This window comes from Sarcophilus harrisii, chromosome 3 (assembly GCF_902635505.1).
Source record: "Sarcophilus harrisii chromosome 3, mSarHar1.11, whole genome shotgun sequence".
Classification (NCBI taxonomy): Eukaryota; Metazoa; Chordata; class Mammalia; order Dasyuromorphia; family Dasyuridae; genus Sarcophilus; species Sarcophilus harrisii.
In genome coordinates, this window is record NC_045428.1 from 530,214,675 (window position 1) to 530,236,690 (window position 22,016).

The 22,016-nt window shown below is 35.0% G+C and overlaps 1 protein-coding gene across 7 annotated transcripts in view; it reads right to left on the minus strand.

Moving 5' to 3' along the window:
- Positions 1-10,129: 10,129 nt before the first annotated feature.
- CCNA1 (cyclin A1) overlaps positions 10,130-22,016 on the minus strand; it is a 32,950-nt gene continuing 21,063 nt past the window's right edge. For 2 of the 7 annotated variants that reach the window (XM_031962004.1, XM_031962001.1), the window contains 7 exons: positions 18,644-18,896; positions 18,335-18,459; positions 17,382-17,605; positions 14,943-15,174; positions 13,114-13,227; positions 11,638-11,771; positions 10,133-10,377 (listed from right to left, as the gene is read on the minus strand). In XM_031962004.1, the coding sequence (XP_031817864.1) occupies positions 10,326-10,377; positions 11,638-11,771; positions 13,114-13,227; positions 14,943-15,174; positions 17,382-17,605; positions 18,335-18,459; positions 18,644-18,896 (1,134 nt within the window). In that variant the 3' untranslated portion in view covers positions 10,133-10,325. Of the gene's footprint in view, positions 10,378-11,149; positions 11,330-11,637; positions 11,772-13,113; positions 13,228-14,942; positions 15,175-17,381; positions 17,606-18,334; positions 18,460-18,643; positions 18,897-22,016 lie in introns of all 7 variants that reach the window. The other 5 variants (XR_004233291.1, XR_004233292.1, XR_004233290.1 and 2 more) reach the window with 5 other exon arrangements.

Consider the following 22,016-nt stretch of genomic DNA (forward strand, 5'->3'; position numbering starts at 1 on the left):
TGCAAATTCATATATATCCTTTGACCTAATAACACCACTGCTAGGCATGAATACCAAAAGAAATTTCAAAAAAAAACAGAAAAAAAGAAAATGACCTATATATACCAAAAAAAATATTTATAGCAATTCTCTTCCCAGGTCAAAAAAAAAAATGAGAAATTGAGGGGGTGCCTATCAATTTAGGCACTGTGGTATGTGTTTGTGATGAAATTGTTATCTGGGAAATGATGAGCAGGATGCTCTCAGGGGAAAAAAACTAAGAAAATCCTCCATGAACAAAATTAAATAAATATATATATACTATATATATATATATATATATATATATATACATACACACACACACACACACACACACAAAGTAATAGCAATATTTTGGGATGACTAGCTGTAAATGACTTTGTTATTCTCAGCAGTACAATCATTCACAACTACTCTGAAGAACTTAGAAAAATCCTATCCATATCCAGAGAAGGAATTGATTGTGTCTAAATACAGATTGAAGCATTCTTCATTTCTCTCTTTTCAACTTAATTTTTAAGAATTTTTATTTTCATTAGGGTGGGAGACCTATGTTTTCTTTCACAACTTAACTTTTATGGAAGTGCTTTGCATAACTTCATATGTGATTTCTGAATTGTGGGTGGGGATAAGGGAGAGAACTTAGAACTCAAAAATCTTTAAAACAAATATTTTTTTAAAAAATGTTTTGAATGTAACTGGGGGAAATATTAAATTAATAAATGTTTTAAAAAATCAAGACTTGGAACAGACTATGGCTCAGATCAGGAGCTTTTTATTGCAAAATTCAGACTTAAAGACTGAAACATCTTTGAAAAAAGCAGAGGAAAATCATCAGACAAATAGGCATGACCTACATAACATTCCTTTGAATATGAAGTGGAGGTGATAAATAGATTTAAAGGATTAGATCTGATAGAGTACCTGAAGAACTATGGATAGAGGTTTCCAATATTGTTCAGCACATGGCAACAAAAAAACATTCCAAAGGAAAAAATAAGACCATGAAAACAAAGTGGCTGTTTGATGAAGCTTTATAAATATTGCTGAGGAAAGAAAGAGAAAAGGAAAGATACTGCTAGAACTGAATAGCAAGACAATTGCAGGGAGGGATTTTTAAAAGGCTTTCTTAAAAGAACAATGCAAAGACATAGAAGAAAACAATAGAATGGGAAAGACAAGAAATCTTCTGAAGAAAATTATATAGTCACCTTATTTAACTTATATGCAGAGTACATCATGAGAAATGCCAAACTGGATTAATTAAAAACTGGAATTAAGGTTGCTTGAGGAAATCAACAATCTCAGATTCAAAATTTTTTTAAATGAATGCTAAAAAATAATTTTTTAAATTAAGGATTTCTTGTAGTTTTTACTAGTCAATAGCAGGACATGATGATGGTAGAGGAGAAAGAAGGAAGAGAGGAAGGAAAGGAGGAAAGTGGGAGAAAGGAAAAAGGAAGTTAAGGAAGGAAGGAAGGAAGGAAGGAAGGAAGGAAGGAAGGAAGGAAGGAAGGAAGGAAGGAAGGAAGGAAGGAAAGAAGGAAGGAAGAGAGGGAGGGAGGGAGGGAGGGAGGGAAGAAGGAAGGAAGGAAAGAAGGAAGGAAGGAAAGAAGGAAGGAAGGAAAGAAGGAAGAAAGAAAAAGGAAAAAAGGAGCCCATGGTTTTAAGACTGTTTCTATGTGTTATATCAAGAGAATGGAGATCATTCTTCAAGGGGATTCTTATCCATTTTTAATAGAATTAAACCAGAGTGACAACTTGATTTAAAAGATACTAGGAATCTGAATTGACTACCCCATTACTGACCAATCCAAACCCCCTTAGCCATTCAGGGAAAATGAAGCTCAATACTTAACCAGATATCTACCCACTTTCAATTCTAATTAAAGTGTGTCCTTGGCAGAGATAGCAAAGCAGCGAAGGTAATTTGCTATTTGTTCCCTACCTGAAGCAAACCCAGAGAGAATTTACCAGGAGAGAAAGCTCTCTTATTGGCTGTTATTTCTCTGCAAAGTCAGAAATCCCAAAACCAAATGCTCTTAGACAGGAGCAGGAAGACAGCTAGGGTCTCTGCATCTGTTATCTCCTTTGCCCCCTGCATTCTCCTCACACCACTTTCAGCCTAGACTTAGAGCTCATTGAATGACAAGCAGTCCTGAAGCTACATCTTCATTAGATGAGTATGAGCAAAGGGCTGCACAAGGCCAAATACAATATGAGGTCTGGCCTCCTCATCCAGCTCATACATTGCCCATGTAAATTAAAAAAAAAACTCTACCCCTGATTCATTCACTTATTATAGTGGTACACAACAGCACATTCTGAAGGACTATTCAGGCTTCGCACTGCTTTTCACTTATAAAAATCATTTCTTCTGTTTGCCAAGTAGAACTAAGAGGGGTGTGTGTGTATATGTGTGTGTGTGTGTGTTTGTGTGATTAAATAGGCTGTGAATGTATATATTGTATTATTAAATTATGAGACACTATTTTTGCCTTTCTTTGTATCCTGGGTGTTTAGCACAATGCTTTGCATGTATTAAGCACTTAATAAATGCTTGTTAACAAATATTTTTCTATTTCCTAAAAGGGACAGCTTAAAGGGAGAGGGATATATATATATATATATATATATAGAGAGAGAGAGAGAGAGAGAGAGAGAGAGAGAGAGAGAGAGAGAGAGAGAGAGAGAGAGAAAGAGAGAGAGAAAGGTTATATAAAAGAGGTCAATAAAAAATAAGATATGGTCCCTTCACACTAGTTTATAATAAAATTGTGGATAAGATACGAGTAATATAAATATATGCTGTGCAAAATTATGCAGTAGACAAGTACAAAATAAGAAGGTAATTGTATAGTGACATGTTAAAAAATGAAAGAAAATCACATAGATGTGAGTTTGTGTATGAGCACAATTCAACCAGGAGAAAATTCCTCACCAGACCATGGACTGACAAGATTAGTTTTGAGTTTATTTGACCTAATAGGTAGTACTTAAAAATACCACAAATATAAGTATTATTAGGTGAAATTGCCTAAAGATTAATTCATAAAACCCAATATCATTTGTATTTGGCATATATTTGTCATTTTGCTATATTTGGTTCACACTTGTAGTTTCCATGGAGCTCAAGACAAAAACGCCATTGACTCAATTTTATCTCCCTACATTAACATGGAAAGATCTCATTATAGAGTTCTATTATGCTATATATAATAGAGGTAATCTTTACTGGGGCTGTTCATTTGCATTTTCAAAATAATTTCTGCCTTCTAGTTTTACTCAATTACTAAATAGTTTCTTTTTTTGTACTTCAAAGTGCAAAACTGCATTTCCTTTCTTTTGGTCTTCTTGCTTCATAATACGTGTGCAACTCCAGCCTTCAGAATTGACTAGCCTCTAAACTACTGGTTTTGGAAGAGGATCCCCCAAGAATGACTCCCCAAATGTATGTGATTAGTCTGAGAATGGGAAGATGGATCAAATCTCACATTTGCCACAACAAACATGATTTATAACACAACTATACTACTTCTATCATCTGTTATTTCCATGAGGGTTCGCATAATCACATCTAAGGCACCCGCCCATAGTAGCTGAGCAGGCAAAAATCTCTCCTTCACCCTCCCCAGCATCCCTACACCCTGCTCCCTGACCCTGTCACTTAGCAGCAGGAACAAATGCACTCAAGGCAGTAGCCAGAGAGAACTTCATTTATTCGGATTTCTAAAGAATGAATCATTGAACAGAATGAGAAGCAATGGATAGGTTTCAGTCTATATTGAAGATTCCATTACTACAACCTAATCCCTCTTTGAAACTTTCCTATTATTGTGGAGGACATCACTAATAACATATTAAAGGTACATGCCCACTTTTTTTAAACTGAGGGATGTGTGATCAAAAGAAATTTGGAGAGTACACTCCCAGACAAAGCCTCATAATACCATGTCATTTAGGCGGAGGACCCAGGCTAATGAGGCTGGCAGACCTAACAGTAGGGAGAAGGGGAAAATGTATAACATTTCCATGATCCATGAAGTAACTGTCTTGAGTAAATATGGCCCATATGGCATAGAAACATGAAATGAAAAGGTCAGAAAAGTCCAATTCATATCAAAATTCCCAGTAATACTATTTAGGGTCCAATAGGTGCCTAAATTCCCTTATTCTTTGAAATTTTATTCTTCACCTTTGGAAGAGTTTGGGGGGGGGGAAGAAAAAGAAAAGTTTTTAAAGATATTTTAAACTTTTAATTTTAAAAGTTATTAAGCATAATAAAAAATACTAGGTAGATGGTTACATTTGAAACTGTGCCCAGGCTGTATCTCATTACATTTAGAATGAGATTAATTTCATCATAGGGACTTCACACTTGAATATATTAGCTATAGTATGGTACAGTTTGTTTAATGGCTTTTCCCCCTCATAGCATATCATAGTTTCCAGTAAAGAGGAGTAGAAACAAGACTAAAATACAAACATACAGCACAGTGGCTCAGGCATCTCAGTCCAGTTGTGATTAAACTTGTTTTTCTTCATGAATTCTATTATGAAGGCAACATATTGTAGTAAAATAACATCATTAATTTTTGAAAAATTTATTCATTTATATATAAAGCAGAGAGATTTTTTATTCTTTTTAAAATTCCAACTTTTCTCCCTCTTCTTCCTCCCTTCCCCACCCAATAAGGGGGCAAGAAAAACAAAACCCATTATAAATACATATAGTCATGCAAAACAAACATCCACATTAGCCATGTTGCCCCCCAAAAAAGAAAGAAAAAGAAATAAAGAGAAAAATTAGATTTCAATCTGTGTTCTGAATCCAGTAGTTTTCTGTCTGGAATTGGGTAGCATATTTCATCATGAGCCCTGTAGAATTGTGATGGCTTATTGCATTGAGTTATTGAATCTTGCAAAGCTTATTAACTTTACAATATTGCTGCTACTCATTCTACTCGCCTGGTTTTGTAAGAGTTTGTGCAATCCTTCCTGGGTTTTTTCTCAAATCATCCCCTTTATGATTTCTTATGGCACAATAGTATCCAATCACATTCATATATCATAAATTGTCCAACCATTCCTCAATAAATAGGTGTCCCCTTGCTGTCCAATTCTTTGCCACCACAAAGAGAACCATTATAAATATTTGTGTATGTGAGTCTTTTTCCTGTATATGAGTCTTTCTTTGGTTTCTTTGGAGTATATTCCTTGCAGCAATATTACCGGATCAAAGGATATGTAGACTTTAATAGCCGTTGGGGAGGAGCTGCAAATTGCCTTCCCGAATGGTTGAACTAGTTCATTGCTCCAACATTTTCCTGCCCCAGCATTTCTCGTTTTTCTTTTTTGTTACCTTAACTGATCTCAGAAATGTAGTACTTCATAATTATTTTAATTTACATTTCTCTCATTATTAGCGATTTAGAGCATTTTTAATATGGCTATTAATAGCTTCAATATCTTCCTTTGAAAACTTGTGTGATCACATCCTTTGACCATTTATCAATTATAATATTCTTATAAAGACCATTCCCTACAGATTTTGAGATCTGTATCAAACTTGCTGAAAAGACTTTTTTTTTTCTAATTTCCTGCATTTTTCCTAAAGTTTTAACCACATTAGTTTTGTTTGTACAAAAATTTTCATTTTGTAAAATCAAAAATCATTCATTTTACTTCCCATGAATCTCTCTCTCTCTTATTTGGTCATGAACTCTTCCCTTTTTCATAGAATTGACAGGTAATTTCTTCCCTACTCCACTAATTTATTTATACTTCCATTTTTTGGTCTAATTTTGAGCTTATCTTGGCATATTATCTGAGATATTGATCTATGCTTAGCTTCTGACAGACTACTTTTTAGTTTTCTCAACAGATTTTTATCAAATAATATTAAGTTCTTGCTCCAATATCTGAGATCTTTGGGTTTTTTAAATATTACGTTACTGTATTCATTTGCTTCTATATTACTGTGTACCTAAATGTGATTTTTCAATTTCTATATTTCTTACCAATTACCAAATTATTTTGATGATTACAACTTTGTAATATAGTTTGGGATCTGGTACTACTAGACCCCTTTCTTTCCATTTTTTCCCCACTGATCCTTTATATCCTTGACATTTTGTTACTTCAGATGAATTTTTTTCTATCTCTACAATTATTGAGTAGTTTGGTATGACACTGAATGTATAAATTAATTTAGGCATTGTCATTTTATACCCTGGCTCAGGCTTCTCATGAGAAGTATTTCTCCAATTATTTAAATCTGTCTTTACTTGTGTAAAGTGTTTTGTAATTGTGTTCATATAATTCCCGTGTGTTTTGGCAAATATTCTCACAGATTTTATACTATAGTTTTAAATGGAATTTATCCCTTCCTCCTGGATTTTGTTTATATAAATGCTGATAATTTCTGAGGATTTATTTTATAGAGATGAAACTTCATTGAATTGTAAATTATTTTGATCAAAATATTGGTTGACTATAGTTTAAGTTAATCCTCACGTTATCTGCAAAAATTAATCATTTTGTTTCCTTATTGCCTATTTATTCCTTCAATTTCTTTTTTCTTATCTTATTGCAATAACTAGTGTTTCTAATACAGTATTGAATAATAATGAAATAGACATTCTTGTTTCACTTTGCTCTTACTGGAAAGGATGCTAACTTATCCCTATTATAAATAATGCTTGCTCTTGGTTTTAAACACTAGTTATCATTTTAAGAAAAGTTCCATTTGTTCTAGTGTTAAGAATGAATGATATATTTTATCAAAAAAATTCTGTATCTTGAAATAACTGTTTTAAAATTAAAATTAACATGGTCAATTATACCTATAGGTTTTTCTAATATTTAACCAGTCCTGCATTTCTGGAACACATCCTGCCTGGTCATTATATATGATCATTCTGATGTATTGATATAATTTTCTTGCTATTATTTTAAAATTTTTGCATCAATATTCATTAGGAAATGGTCTAAAATTATCTTTCTGTTTTGACTTTTCCTGATTTAGATAACAATACCTTATTTGTATAATGGAAGGAATTTGGTAGGACTCCTTTACTGATTTTTTCAAACAATTTATATAATATAGAATTATTCTATAAATATCTAGTAAAATTTGCCTGTGAATTCATTTGGATCTGGAATTCTTTTTTCCTTTTGGGAAACTCATTTAAGGATGGTTCAATTAGTTTTTCTAAGATAGGGACATTTAAATATTGTCTTTCCTGCTCCATAATTTGGGCATTTTTGTAAATAATTTTAGTAAGTATTCATCTATTTCAAATAGATTACCAGTTTTATTGATACGTAGTTGGGCAAAATACTTCCTGTTTTCATTTCATTGATTGTGAATTCACCTTCTATGGTTTTGATACTGGTTAAAAACTATCTCCTAACTATGCTCAAAAAGTTATCAAACTGTGCATACCCTTTGATCCAGCAGTGTTACTACTGGGCTTATATCCCAAAGAGATTATAAAGAAGGGAAAGGGACCTGTATGTGTAAGAATGTTTGTGGCAGCCCTTTTTGTAGTGGCTAGAAACTGGAAACTGAATGGATGCCCATCAGTTGGAGAATGGCTGAATAAATTGTGGTATATGAATATTATGGAATATTACTGTTCTGTAAGAAATGACCAACAGGATAATTTCAGAAAGGCCTGGAGAGACTTACACTAACTGATGCTGAGTGAAATGAGCAGGACCAGGAGATCATTATATACTTCAACAACAATACTATATAATGACCAGTTCTGATGGACCTGGCCATCCTCAGCAACGAGATCAACCAAATCATTTCCAATGGAGCAGTAATGAACTGAACCAGCTACGCCCAGAGAAAGAACTCTGGGAGATGACTAAAAACCATTACATTGAATTCCCAATCCCTATATTTATGCCCACCTGCATTTTTGATTTCCTTCACAAGCTAATTGTACAATATTTCAGAGTCTGATTCTTTTTGTACAGCAAAATAACGTTTTGGTCATGTAAACTTATTGTGTATCTAATTTATATGTTAATATATTTAACATCTACTGTCATCCTGCCATCTGGAGGAGGGGGTGGGGGGGGTAAGAGGTGAAAAATTGGAACAAGAGGTTTGGCAATTGTTAATGCTGTAAAGTTACCCATGCATATAACCTGTAAATAAAAGGCTATTAAATAAAAAATACAATTAAAAAAAAACTATCTCCTAGTTTTATTAGTTGTGTTTTGTTTTTTGAATTTTGTTCATATCTCCTCCAATTTTTAGTATTTCAATTTTGGTGTTTATTTGGGAGACTGTTGTTTTCCCGACTTTTTGTTGCATGCCCAATTGTATCTCCCCTAAATCATGACCACAAATTAGACAATGAGTGTTGTAGCCCACACCTGTTCCTGTACTCACTGCTGGTTCAGGAATCTTCTGGGATCTCTTTGTGGCTTGGTCTTTCCAATCCTGATATTCACTCACAGCCCCTGGAAACTAGAATTCTGCCTCTAGTTACAACCTCTGCATTCCTGGCCAACTTCTGCCCCAACGCCCACATGCCTATCTTCCTAAGCTGCCATGATCTAGAAAGATGCCTTAGTATGACTGTTTCTTCTTTTTCCCAGTAAGAATTCAGCCTGGTGCATTTCCTAATTATATGGAGGGTATGTATTGAATGAGTTCGATAAATATATCAATACTCTTGCCATCTTGACTTCACCTCCCATCATTATGATTTTAATGGGCATGAGAAGAAACCTGATTTAACAGACATTTCCCTAAAAAGGGAACATGGTATAGTGCTAGAAGTCCTGGGCTTGACAATCTTGCTTCAGGCAACTATTAACTGTGTAACCTTGAAGTTGGTTAACTTCTGTGATCCTGGTTTTCCTCATTCATAAAGTACAGGGGATGAATTTGATGGTCTCTAAGGCCCTCTGAACTCTAAATCTTCAATCTGTTGACCTGGATCCCTTCCACATAGTATCACTTGACAGTGCTCACACAGCCAACTAATTTACTACTTCAAAGTTAATCTCTAAATTACAGGCTTGTTGTCCAAGATACTTGCAAAGAACCAAGTCAACATTCACAACTCCTAGTTTCAAAATTTCACATTCAGCTTGTTTTATTCTATGTTCTATGCTTAATAAAAAAAAAAAAAAAAAAAAAAAAAAAAAAAAAACAGGAATTATCTACACTGACAAGAAATTCCCGTATCAGGAGTACCTAACAACCTGATTAAAGTCCTCAGTACAGACTGACATACCAACTCTCTCCAAAAATGATCATTAGGTACTTAAAAACAGGAAGGAAGGGAGAAAATAGCAATTGCCAAAACTAACCCTTGTAGTTTACTTTTTGACTAAGCAATTTTTCCCCAAGGATGTCATATTTCATTCATAATGACAAGTGTCATTTATATAAGCGCTTCACACGTTTTCATTTGATCTTTTCAATAATCTGTGAAGTGCTATTATATTAATTTTATAGAGGAGGAAATAAGCTGTGTGGATTGTCTAGGATCACAAAACTAGTAAGTATCTGAGGTAGGATTTGAACTCAGGACTTCTTACTCCAATTTCAACATGTTAGCCACTGCACTATTAAGCTACCCATCTTTATGGTAGATTAGATTCTTCCAAAATCCTATTCCATAGGTAAACTGACCCAGTTCTATTTATGTGTACTATAGTTCTGGACTAGGCAATGCTAATCCCATTGCCTGCTTTCAAACTCATGTTTATGATATTGACCAAATAAAACCTGAAGTCCATTTAGGCTTACCCACCCAGTTCCTAAGATATACAAAACTATATATCTTCCCTCATTTTTTTTTTTGCTTCTGAATTTCTTCAGAAGAGTTGTAAGGCTTGGTTTACAAGTCTTCCTTTCACCTGCCCACCTGGGCTACTTACCACTTTTTCTTTCTGTTCAGTTCTCAGAAAAGGAAATTAGTTACCTGCACAGACCCTCACCGACATGGTAATCCTTGGTCTCTCCAGACCCAATATCTTGCTCCACAGACTTTTAAAAAATTTCATAACTTTAATTCTTAACCAAAATAAAATAATAGACTAATAATAGTAAATAAGTGACGCTTGACAATTATTATGAGGCAAGTTTTTTTATTTAAAAAATCAGTTTATATTACAAGCTACTTAAAGTCACAACGACCTTTAATACATTTACATCTTTAAAAAGTGTCAGCTATGTTTAGCAACACTTGCTGACCTGACCTGCAGTGCCCTATAAAAATATAAAGATCAACGCTGTTGATCTTGAGATTAAATGCTTTATTTCTGGAATTTTATTTCAGAGGAAGAATTGCAGGTGGTTCCATAAGGGAGACATGCAGGTACCTGCAACGAGACCATAAAATCAATTTGTAATCATGGGCTAAAAATTACAGTTCACAAAATTCATTCGGACAGCTTAAGCCAGAGAAGAGTATATGTAGCAAGTATTGGCACATTTAAGCCACATCTCAGTCAGTTTACAATAATTTAAAAATGGTCCTCCCCCTCCCTGCCACCAGCCCCCCTCCAAAAAAAAAAAAATAATAAAGGAAAAAAATAAAAAAGGAAAGAAAAACAAGCCCAGGCCTTGGGCTTTACTGACTTGAAGTCAGCTTTCTTCTCTAAATTTAGCCCAGCATATCTTATCTTCAACCCTAGAGATGTTACCTCATACACCCTTTACTTAACTTCCCTGATTTGTAAAGTCCAACTGGAGTCACTAAGGCTCCTAGACCTCTCTACTTCAAGTGCCAGTTTCAATCTGAGTTCAGAGATCAGCTGCAACTGGACTCTAGTTATTTCTAGCTATTTTGCCCCTTTCTGTGGCTACCACTGTAACTGGGTCCCACCCCCCTTCCCCTATTTTCTTTCTCTTCACTCTGAAGCAGAAGAGGGTATTTTCTAAGGTTTATTAACAAAGAAAAGGGATGCATACAGATTCGAAATTTCAATAGGGTAAGGTAATTAGAAGTGTGTATAATAAATTTATACTTTCACTTAATTAGAATACCCTAAACTTCAGGGTATTCAATAGTAAAACATTCCCTCAGGCTTATCCTGCCCATTTGAATTCTCACTGGCCCTGGTGGCCTTAAACTTTCCCTTCTGAACACACCTTAGCCAAATTGGGGATTGCCTACTTGAGCTGTCTAAACCAAGATCACTGGTTCATTCTTCCAATCCCAGGTTCACTCTCAGCCAATCGGGGAGCCTCTTGATGGTATAGCAAGCTCATGGTGCTCCACCCAGTCTGGTGCCATCACTCAACTAGGTAGCTAACCACACCTCTCCCCACCAGGAAACAAACAAGGAATATAAAAACAGGTAAATAGAACAGAACCCATTCACCTCAAAGTCAAAATCACAATTTATTCTGACAGGTCATCCCCAAATGCATACACATATAAAAACAATCCCATTTTCTATCTAGCTTTAGGAGTTATGTGTGTCCTCTCCAGTCAAATTGCCTTAGTTTAAAAAGTTTAATGTCTATGATGATGGCTGTGGAGAGATCATGCTACTTCTAACTCTGATGCTGATATGACACATATTCAAGCTTTTATTGAAAGTGATTCAAGACACAAGGAAGTTTTAGAAACTTACTTTGATGCCTTATACTTTTCCCTAATTGCTTGTTGAGGTCGATGGGGGATATCAAGGCATGCTCTGTGCAGCTCACTCAGACAAGGCACTATTTCACTTAATGAATACCCAGTGAAGGCAGCCAGGGTTTCTGGCTAATCAGGGAGGAAGAAAAAAGAAACTTGCTTCACAATTTTAAAAATAAGATGAGAAATCTACAGATGACTCTGATGACTATGATGGTTTGTGTTTATTGTTGCTATTAAATGTCTTTGTATATATAGTAACACAAAACACAATCCTTTCCATTTACAAGACTGATAATATAAGAATGAGGAAATTATTCTAGAATTAAATTTTCTTGTGTTTTCATACTTGACAAGGAAAAGCGAATCCATTCTACTAGCTTCTACTACTGACTATCTGACTTGATGGAAGAGGCAAATTTCCCATAAAGTGGGATACTTTACCTACAAATACATTTATTAGAGGACTCTAAGTTCTGCTAAAAGCAGAACACTTTAAAAAGTACCTGGCTCATAATGATATTTTTAAAAGAAGAATGAAAGGAGTTATTATGCTTTGCCTGATTCTGACCAGAAATATAATCCAAAAATAAGTGGAAAAAATATGTATGAAAGAGGCACTTTAACTGAGTTCACATGATTTGACCCAATTAGGCAACAACCTAACATATGGAAAAACTCATAGATACTTTTACTGAACCAACATGTTCATGGAGAAAGAGGAAAGCCCTCTTTGGAGAAAGGAGAAAGTAAATTTTGCAAGCTACAGACTGACATGCATTGCTCACTGTCCTAGAACTAATTGCTAGAAATGGGCACATAAACACTCAAGACAGTAAACACTTAAAAGCTTTATTCATCTATATGCCAGGCACCCAAGAAAGGGAAGAAGTGATTGCTATGGACCAGCACAGATACACTGAAAACAAAAGCATTCCAAATTAACCTATTTCTTCTCTTCCCTCCTAGCCCTCTTCCCACCCTTTCTTTATTTTGGTTATGATTACAATGCTGGAGAACTTAAGATGAGGCCACTCCTGACTTAGAGAGTCTAAAAGTCTCTAACATGCATGTGTTCATTCATACATATACACACATAAATACTGGCATGTTTAACATGTATATGCAAATACACATGTGCATACATGAAGACCCAAAGAGGTAAAGTGTCCAATTGAACTTTAAACTGCATTGAAACAGTAGTTATTAATTTGGGGTCCTCAGACTACCCTTCCAGGGTTCCATGGACAGATTTCAGAGGCGAATGGGGGGGGTCTGTAAACTTGGATGGGGAAAAAAAGATAATATCTTTATTTTAATAAAACTTGGTTTCCTTTACAACCCTATATATTTAGTTCTAAGCATTTAAAAACTTTATTCTAAAAGAGGTTCAACACTTTCCCAGAGTACCAGAGCAGTTCATAATACAAAAAGGGTTAAGATCCCCTGATCTAGAAATGTTATTTCTTACCCAGAAGTGCCGGTTCACAGTATAGTTTGCCAGACAATAAGCAGCTGCAGCAATAAGTGAAGGAACATATTTCAAGAATGGGTCCGCTTCAAGGAGGCTCAGTTCTGCAACATACTAAACACAAATTTCCATCAAAAACTGTTAGATATTAAATGAACAAATGTGTAATTGGTTTCTTATTGTGACATTTACATTGTTAGTACTAAGTTTTTAGTGGCCCATGACTTTAAGATGTATCAACCCAAGAAGTATTACACCTTACTGTAGGGATAACTCAGCTCTGAAACTCTCCTCTGTCCTCCACCAACCTAGCAGTGATTAAACTGATGGCCAGATGTGATGTCATGTAGATCAGTATGAAGTCAAAATAGGTTACCACATTGATAAAGATACTAATATGAAAAATAACATTGGCAAAAATCAAACTATCATAGACTACAATTTCAATCTAGTAGCAGTAGCTCTGGAGGGGGAAAAAGTTATCAGTACAACTATAACTACATAGATAGTACACACAATAAAACTCCCTAAACCACAGTTAGAAAACAAGTTTGATTTTAATATAGCTATTGTCTATATATATATATATATATATATATATATATATATATATATAGACCTCATTTAACATAAAACATATGACCTCATTTAAGATGTTGGGGCAACATTTAAAACAGCAAATAATTGTGATCTTTAGGCTTTGCCATCTAAATCCTACATAGTATATGAAGAGATATACTTCCCTTAGCTCCCCTAAGAGAATGCAAGTTCCTGGGGGCCTTGGACTCATTATTTTCTTTGTTATCAACATTTTGTATAGTCCCTGGCACAAAGCAAATCCTTAAAAATAAATGCTTATCACTGTGATTCCAATCCTTGAAGCAGAGATTTATGGATGCTCATCAGCTGAAGAATGACTGAATAAGTTATGGTACATGAATGGAATAGAACATTATTGTTCTATAAGAAAGATGAGCAGCCTGAATTTAGAAAAGCCTGGAAATATTTACATGAACTGATACTGAGTGAAGTGAATATAATCAGGAGAACACTGTACACAATAACAAGATCAACTATGAAGGACTTGGTTCTTCTCAAGAATTCAGTGATTCAAGGCAATTCCAATAGACTTAGGATGGAAAATGCCAATCACATCCACAGAAGAGAGAACAATGGAAACTAAATGTGGATCAAAGCATACTATTTTCACCTTTTTTTGGTTTGCTTTTTCTTTCTCATGCCTTTTCCTTTTTATGATTTTTCTTTCACAATATGACTAATATGGAAATGTATTTAAAAGAATTGCACATATTTAACTATTTCAAATTGCTTACTGTCTTGGGAAGGGAGGGGGTAAGGCAGGGAGGGAGAAAATTAGAACGCAAAGTCTTACAAAAATGAATGTTGAAAACTATCTTTACAAGTATTTAGAAAAATAAAATACTACTGAAAATGCAAATAAAAAAGAATCAGTTCTAATTACTCTGATTCTGTTAATTGATTCTAAATTGTAAAGCAGGGAAAAGGGGAAGGGGAAGAAAATATGCATTTATATACTGCTTATTTTGGGCTAAGTGCTTTAGGATTATTGTCTTATTTGATCTTCACAAACCTGCAAGATAGGTATGATTATTAGCCTCATTTTATAGATAAGAAAACTGAAGCAGAGGTAGCTATCTATCTATTTAACCATGCTAGAAAAAGCATGGTTAGAAAGTACATCTAATACATTTAGAAAGTACATCTAAACCCCAAACCCATGAAAAGGAAATGAGAAACTCTGAGCAAAACTTAGAGATGCCTTAAAAAAAAAACTACTTATGACTTCCCTGATGTTCAGCAGTTGCCTGGCATACCTTGGCCAGGTTCTCAGTTCTTAGACAGACTCCTTGCTTCTGTAAGTACTGAAGAAGAAATTGATTGGTAGTGGGCACTGTCAAGTCAAAAGCTAACACTTTCAAGAGCAGATGTTCCATTCTTAAAAGTTGCCGTTTTGTGTAAGTGTCATCCGTTATGTAGACAAATTCATCAACTTCTGGTGGATAAATCTCTTCATATTTCCTGAGAAGAGCAAAGAATTTCAAAAAGATAATACTTTAGAAATTAAATCTCCTGTTTTGCTCCCTTGCTATATCCTTTTCTGTTCTCTATAAATCCTCACCTTTTAGCAAGACCTTAACAATAAATCTCTTAAGAGTCTATAAATTCCTTCAGGTTTTATTTTTATCTTTTTTTTATTTCTATCACCACTGTCTAGTCTATTATTCTGTTTATAACAAGCCCTTCAGCATTTGACTTTTTTTACATTGTCTCTTTTTGAATTGCACAGGATAGAGGTAAGGATATTTTCATGCTAAAAAAAGTTTGACATTGTGAAAATATACTTAGATAGACTAAATAGCCCCTTTTCCAATTCTTAGGGTTTAATTCTCAGCCTTGGACAAAGTTTCTGTTGATAAGTTAAAAATTAAATGATTAATTCCCTGAAATTCTCCCAAAAAAATGTTGTTATAGGAAAATTATGATTAATTCAATTCAACTTTAGTTCAACTTAATAAGTGTCTAATATGTAAAGATATTGTCCCATGTGCTAGGATTAGAAAAACAAAAATAAAACAATCCTTGCACTCAAAGAGCTTACATTCCCAAAGACCAAAGTGTAGATTTGATGATCAGATTTCCTGTAATTGAACAATAAAAGTAATTTGGACGTAGCCAAAAAAAAAAATGATATACACCCTGCTATGCTTAAATATTCCATCTGACATAGATCTTTGTGATATTGCTTTGAGATTTTTTTATTCCTGACTTAGAATAAAAATGGAGCACTTATTTTGTATTGTACAGTTTACAAAGCACTTCACAAAAATTCTAGAAGTACTTCTTTTTCTTCCATATATAAAGTTGATTCTTTAGAAATGTACAATAAATAAATCTAAAATTTAGAAAATAGGTAGTACAAACATACTCCCATTTTATAAATGAATAATGAAGGATTTAAAGGTTAAGCACATTGTGCTTATGTATATAAGCCAAAAAAAGAACTAAACTGGAATTCTACTCCATGCCACATTATAAATCCTGTGTTCTTCATTCTACACAATAACAACATTATGTGATGATCAACTGTGATGGGCTTGGCTCTCTTCAACAGTGAGGTGATTCAAGGCGATTCTAATAAACCTGTGATGGAAAATGCCATCCACATCCAAAGAGAGAACTATGAAGACTGAATGTGGATTAAGGCATAGTATTTTCACTCTTTTGTTGTTTGTTTGCTTGTGTTCTCTTCCCCCTTTCTTGTGTTTTTCCCCTTTTGATCCAATTTTTTTTTGCTCAGCATGATGAATATATTAGTATGTTTACATGAATTTCACACAATTAACCTATATCAAATTGCTTGTTGCCTTGGGGAGGAGAGGAAGGAGGAAAAAATCTGGAACACAAGGGTTTTTAAAGGTGAATGTTGAAAACTATCTTTACATATAATTGGAAAAATAAAATACCATTAAAAATAAAATTAAAAATAGAAATATACTTACACACACACATTTAAATAATAGATAATTCCTGGGTTCTCTATACAATGCCATTTGGGTTTCAAATGTACTTGCCCATTAAAAAAAAGTAAATGAAAATTGAAAGATGAATTGCCATTCAATAGCAAAAAGACCAGAACTCAGCAATATCTTGCCACACTATTTCATTTGTTAGAAATAAGTAACTTAGTATTGACTTTTAAAAGCTTAGAGAAAACACTTGTTCAAAGTTATTACCCATGGGACAGCTAGGTGGCGCAGTGGATAGAGCACCAGCCCTGAAGTGGAGAGAACCGGAGTTCAAATTTGATCTCAGACACTTAATACTTCCTGGCTGTGTGACTCTGGGATTAAGTCACTTAACCCCAATTGCCTCGGGGGGGGGGGGGGGGGGGGAGTTATTATCCATTATAATCAAACCATTAAGCTGCTGTATCTATGACCCATTCATTTGGACATCATATAACTAAATTCATCATTAGCAAAATTACATGTCCACTTTTTATTACAAATAGCTACCTTGTTTAGATCAAAAGCAGTGCACTAATTAAAAAAAAAAAACTCTAAACTTAATCCCACAAAAGAGGATCCTTTCCTGCAGAAGATGAGAACCTTTCTTAATTATCAACTAACTTAATGACTGACAACAGATATCTCTTCAAAAAAACAAAATAAGGATTTTGACACTTTAGAAATGTCACTATCACTCAAGTTAGAGAGAATACTTACGAAGCCAACAGAATGGCTGCTGTTCCTACAAGCTGCAATTTCCCTCTGAGAACAGACATGCACGAAAGAAACCTGTCCAAGAAATTGACAGCCAGGTACAGAGTTTCAGCTCGAAGTTTGTATTCTTCCCCCACCTCTACCAGCCAATCCACTAAAATGGTACGCATTCCTTCTGTGATATCAGGCTGCTTCCGCATGTAGTGGGCCTTTGGTCTGTATTTCATCTGTTTTTTGATAGAGGTTTGATATTAATTCAGAATGTGCTAGATGAGAGAAGGCATAAGACCACAACGAAGGAGCTGTGGGTTGTTTAGTTTAGAACAAAAACAAAGAACCTGAAATGGGTTAAGAAGGCAAAAGATTAAAAATTAGATTTGTTCTGTCATTATCGTACCTCCAAAAAAAAAAAAATCCTTACTGTTTTAAGTTGGAGTGAGAGAGAGGAAGTGCACATGGAATGGAATTATCTGAACTATTCCTACTCCATAAATGTAACAAAATTTAAAAGGAAGTAGGAAAGAGAAACTGATCTCATGTCTGTTTCCAACAGCATGTGGCAAGACCTCTGATTTCATTGGTGTGGGAATTCCCTCCACATCTACAATTTAGGAGTTAAATCTCAAGACTAAAATTCATAACTATTAAATATTTGTCAAGGTCACATAGCTAGTAACTATCAGCCATGAGATTCAAACCCAGATCTTCTGTCTCCATGCCCAGCATTACACAGTATGTTACTAAAGATTCAAGCTTCAAAGTACATAGTTCCAGGTCCAAATGAAGAACCCCTCCTTGTCCCATCCACCATTTTCATAAATACCATCATTCCGTCACTACTAACACAACCATTGACTAATGCTAGGAAACTACTGGTGGTCATAACCAACTACTGACAATTATTTCAACATCAAGGATCTGGGGTTGCTGAGAAAAAGAAAAGAAGTGCAACTCACTTCAGCTTCTCTAAGGTATTGATGAATTTCTTCAGCATATTCAGTCACATTTATTACATCTGTACCAATATCTAAATGATCCTCAAACTGTGATTGCAGAGATGTATCCACCAACATAGGAGAAACTGCACGGGTTCAAAATTCAGTCAGATAAGTCATTGACAAAATGGTAGCCTCTACCAATCCTCCCCAGTTAGAAGTCACAAGAGAGCCATTTCTTCTTTGTATTTGATGTAACTAGATTGAGAGCTTAAAATGTCAAAGACATCATTAAAACAAGGTACCTGAACTCAAGGCAAGAAAAATTACCTGTGCTAAAATCCAAGAGGAAGTGGAGGTCTGATTTCAGGGTGCTGGTATCTACTTCATACACATCTTCATATGCAATTTCTTCTCTAACAGTGCAGCTACAGCTACATGTTTCCCCATGTTCTGGTTCATCTACATAGATATCAAAGCCTTGCTTGGCTGGCACATGGACCATACAGTTAGAGATTAGTTTCTTTCCAGCTGGAGGGAAGACATTTTCTGATCCAGAGAAGCACCTGATGGTTGTGATTCCCTAAGAAAAAACAAAAGAGTTACCTTCTTTTAAGGTAAGAAATAAACCACTACAAGCTACCTTGGTAGGGGACTTCATAAAGATAGCATTTCTGAGTTTTGCTTTGTAAATTAAATGAGAGAGGCAATTGTTGTTGCTGTAAGAATGCCTCAAAAACTAGATAAAGTAGATTAAAAAGCCCAGAGTCAGTGACAACTATTTCTGGAAAGTTTCATTCAGCAAATGAAGTCTTCCATACTCGCTTCTTATATAATACAAAAGCAAAATAATGCCTAGGGATCCAAGTGTGTGGAAGTTCATACTGTCCTCTGCTCCTAAAGTCAAGAAAATTGAGATTTAGAAAGAGATAATAACAGGAGAACAGGAGAAAAAAAAAAAAAAAAAAAAAAAGCTAAGTCTCTTCCCTACCTTGTTCTATACCCTTCTCTAAGTGACTCAGCAGTAAAGCACTTCATAGGGTCAAACAAACTCCTTTCATTGGAGGGGGGAAGACAAAACAGGATAAATTTCCAGGAGGCTCTGAAAATTAATAAATAACAAACAACTTTCCGCAAAGATGACTGAAAGAATTCCATGTATCATTTTTCTCACGGACACCATCCTACCTGTGTTGTTATCTAACCTTAAGTGAGTGATATAAAAAGAATCCAATAAAGAATGTAGAATAGTTTCCTTTACCCAAAATGAATCATTCCAGGCAGACTAGTCTAAGCTTTCCTTTAGGGAGGGGAAAATACAGAAGTAGACACTAAATAGTCATTATTAAAGGCCAAAATTTTGTGTACAGTCTGATTAATTCCATCATTTCCACAGCTTATCAGTCAGCATATCAATATTCTGTTTTACTACATTGCTAGGAATCAGAAGAATTTTTCAATTTAAGCTAAAATTCACATTTTGCTACATAACAATCTCTCATATGAGTAAAATTACTAAATGGTTAAGTCTCAGTAAACATGGGCTTTAACCAGTTTTTATCAATCTAAATAGTGCTGACTAAATCACATCATGGATAAAGAAAATTCTATCAATAGCACATTGTAGAGAAGAGAACACTGATCTTGAAATCAAAATGCCCCAGTTTATATCTGGGCACTAACATTAGCTCTATAACATTGGGAATAAGTCTTAATAGAATGTAAGCTCTTCAAGAATAGAACAAAAAAAATTTTAGATGTCTATACACAAATGCATAAAGTATGAATAATAAGCAAGGAAGACCAAAAATGCTAACAGAAAGAGAATGCATTTCACAGGTTTCAGTTGAGACTTGGTAAAAAGTGAATTCATGATTGGAATGAGTATGAAGAGATATAAAAAGGGTAGTATATTAAGGCCATAACTCATTTCAGGAATTCTGATAACTAAGGAAAGAAAGGTATAGTGAACAATATTTAGTAAGGATGAATGGGGCAGAAGGCTTCTAAGAGGCATGATTACACAATAATTCCTATGAAAATTATCCAGGAGGTTTAGTGCATTGTAACTTCAATAAGTCAATTATGAGATGGGAGCCAAGAAAACAAAGCAAACTTAAAATATACTAAGAGGGAATAATGTCCAGGATGAAGGAGAAAATATCCCTGGCTACTCTCAGACCATATCTGAAGTACTGGAATCAGCTGTGGGTATCACATTTCAGAAGGACATTAATAAGCTAAGAAGGCAACCAGCATTCATGCTATATAAGATTTAGTCAAAGAAACATGTTGAATCAAGAGACATTTATTAAGTGCCTACCACTCATCTGGTGCCATGATGGGCATTAAAAAAAAAAAAACAAAAGACAAAAGTAGTTGCTCCTGACCTCAGAGAGCTTGCCCTATAACAGGAAAAGATAATTATGTAGGAAGGAAACAAAAGTTAAGATGGAAAGAAGGAAGGAAGGAGGGAAGAAGAGAAGGAAGGAGGGAGGGAGAGAAGGAGGGAGGGAGAGAAAGAGAGGGGGAGAGAAAGAGGGAAGGAGGGAGAGAAGGAGAGAGGAAGAGAAAGAGGGAGGGAGAGAGGAGAGGAGAAAAAGAGGAAGGGAGAAAAAGCGAGAGGGAGGAAGGAAGGGAGAGAGGGAGAAAGAAGAGAGGGAGGGTGGGACAAAAGAAGAAGGGAAGCTGGGAAGTTGGGAGGGAGGCAGGGAAGCAGGGAGAGAAGAAGGAAAGCATAGGGGAAAGGAGGGGGAAGGGAGAGAAGGAGGGAAGTAAGGAGGGAGGGAGGAAAGCAGGGAGGGAGGGAGGGAGAGAAGGAGGGAAGTAAGGAGGGAGGGAGGGAAGCAGGGAAGTAAGGAGGGAGGGAGGGAAGCAGGGAAGGAGGGAGGGAAGCAGGGAGGGAGGAGAGAGAAAGAAATTCTGAAAAGTAGAAGTGAAGAGGGAACACATTCCAGGCTTGAAGACCAGGTAAATACAAAAGCACAAAGATAGGAACAGCATTAATGTTATTTTGGCTGGGGTAAAGAGTAATACATAAAAACGACTAGAAAAACAAGATAAGGCTGACTTTAAATGCCAAAGCAAAGTTTATATTTTGTCCTAGAGATTAACTGGGAACCTCTGCATTTTACTGAATACAATGTTTATATGGTCAGCCCTTTAGGAAACTCACTAGAGAAGACTCAGAAGAATATGATACTTTCAAGGTTCTGAAGGGTCAATACATAAAGAAATTAGCTTTTTTTATTTGTTTAGGCTTTCAAGGAGCAAATAGATGAAAATTTTGTTGAAAAATGGAGAGAAGAAACAGTAGAAGCTAGTATTTATATAGTGCTTTAAGGTTTGCAAGACATTTGATAAATATTTCATTTGAGCCTCACTATAACCCTAAAAGATAGGTGTTAATTATCCAATTTTATATATAGGGAAACTGAAACCGACTATGATTTAGTAACTTGACTACCATCACACAGCTACTAAGTGTCTCTGGCCACATTTTAATTCTACTTGTATCACCTTGCTGCCTTATGCTTAATATAAATAAAATATAATCTCAGCAAAACTACTTTCCAAAGACAAGCCTGGCAAAAAGCAAAGAAACTCATGACTAAAAGGCTGAATATTGTAAAAGAAAAGTCCACAAAAAGTCTATTTTCCATTTGTGTAGCAAAAAGTAGCAGTATGGCAGAAGGCATAAGAT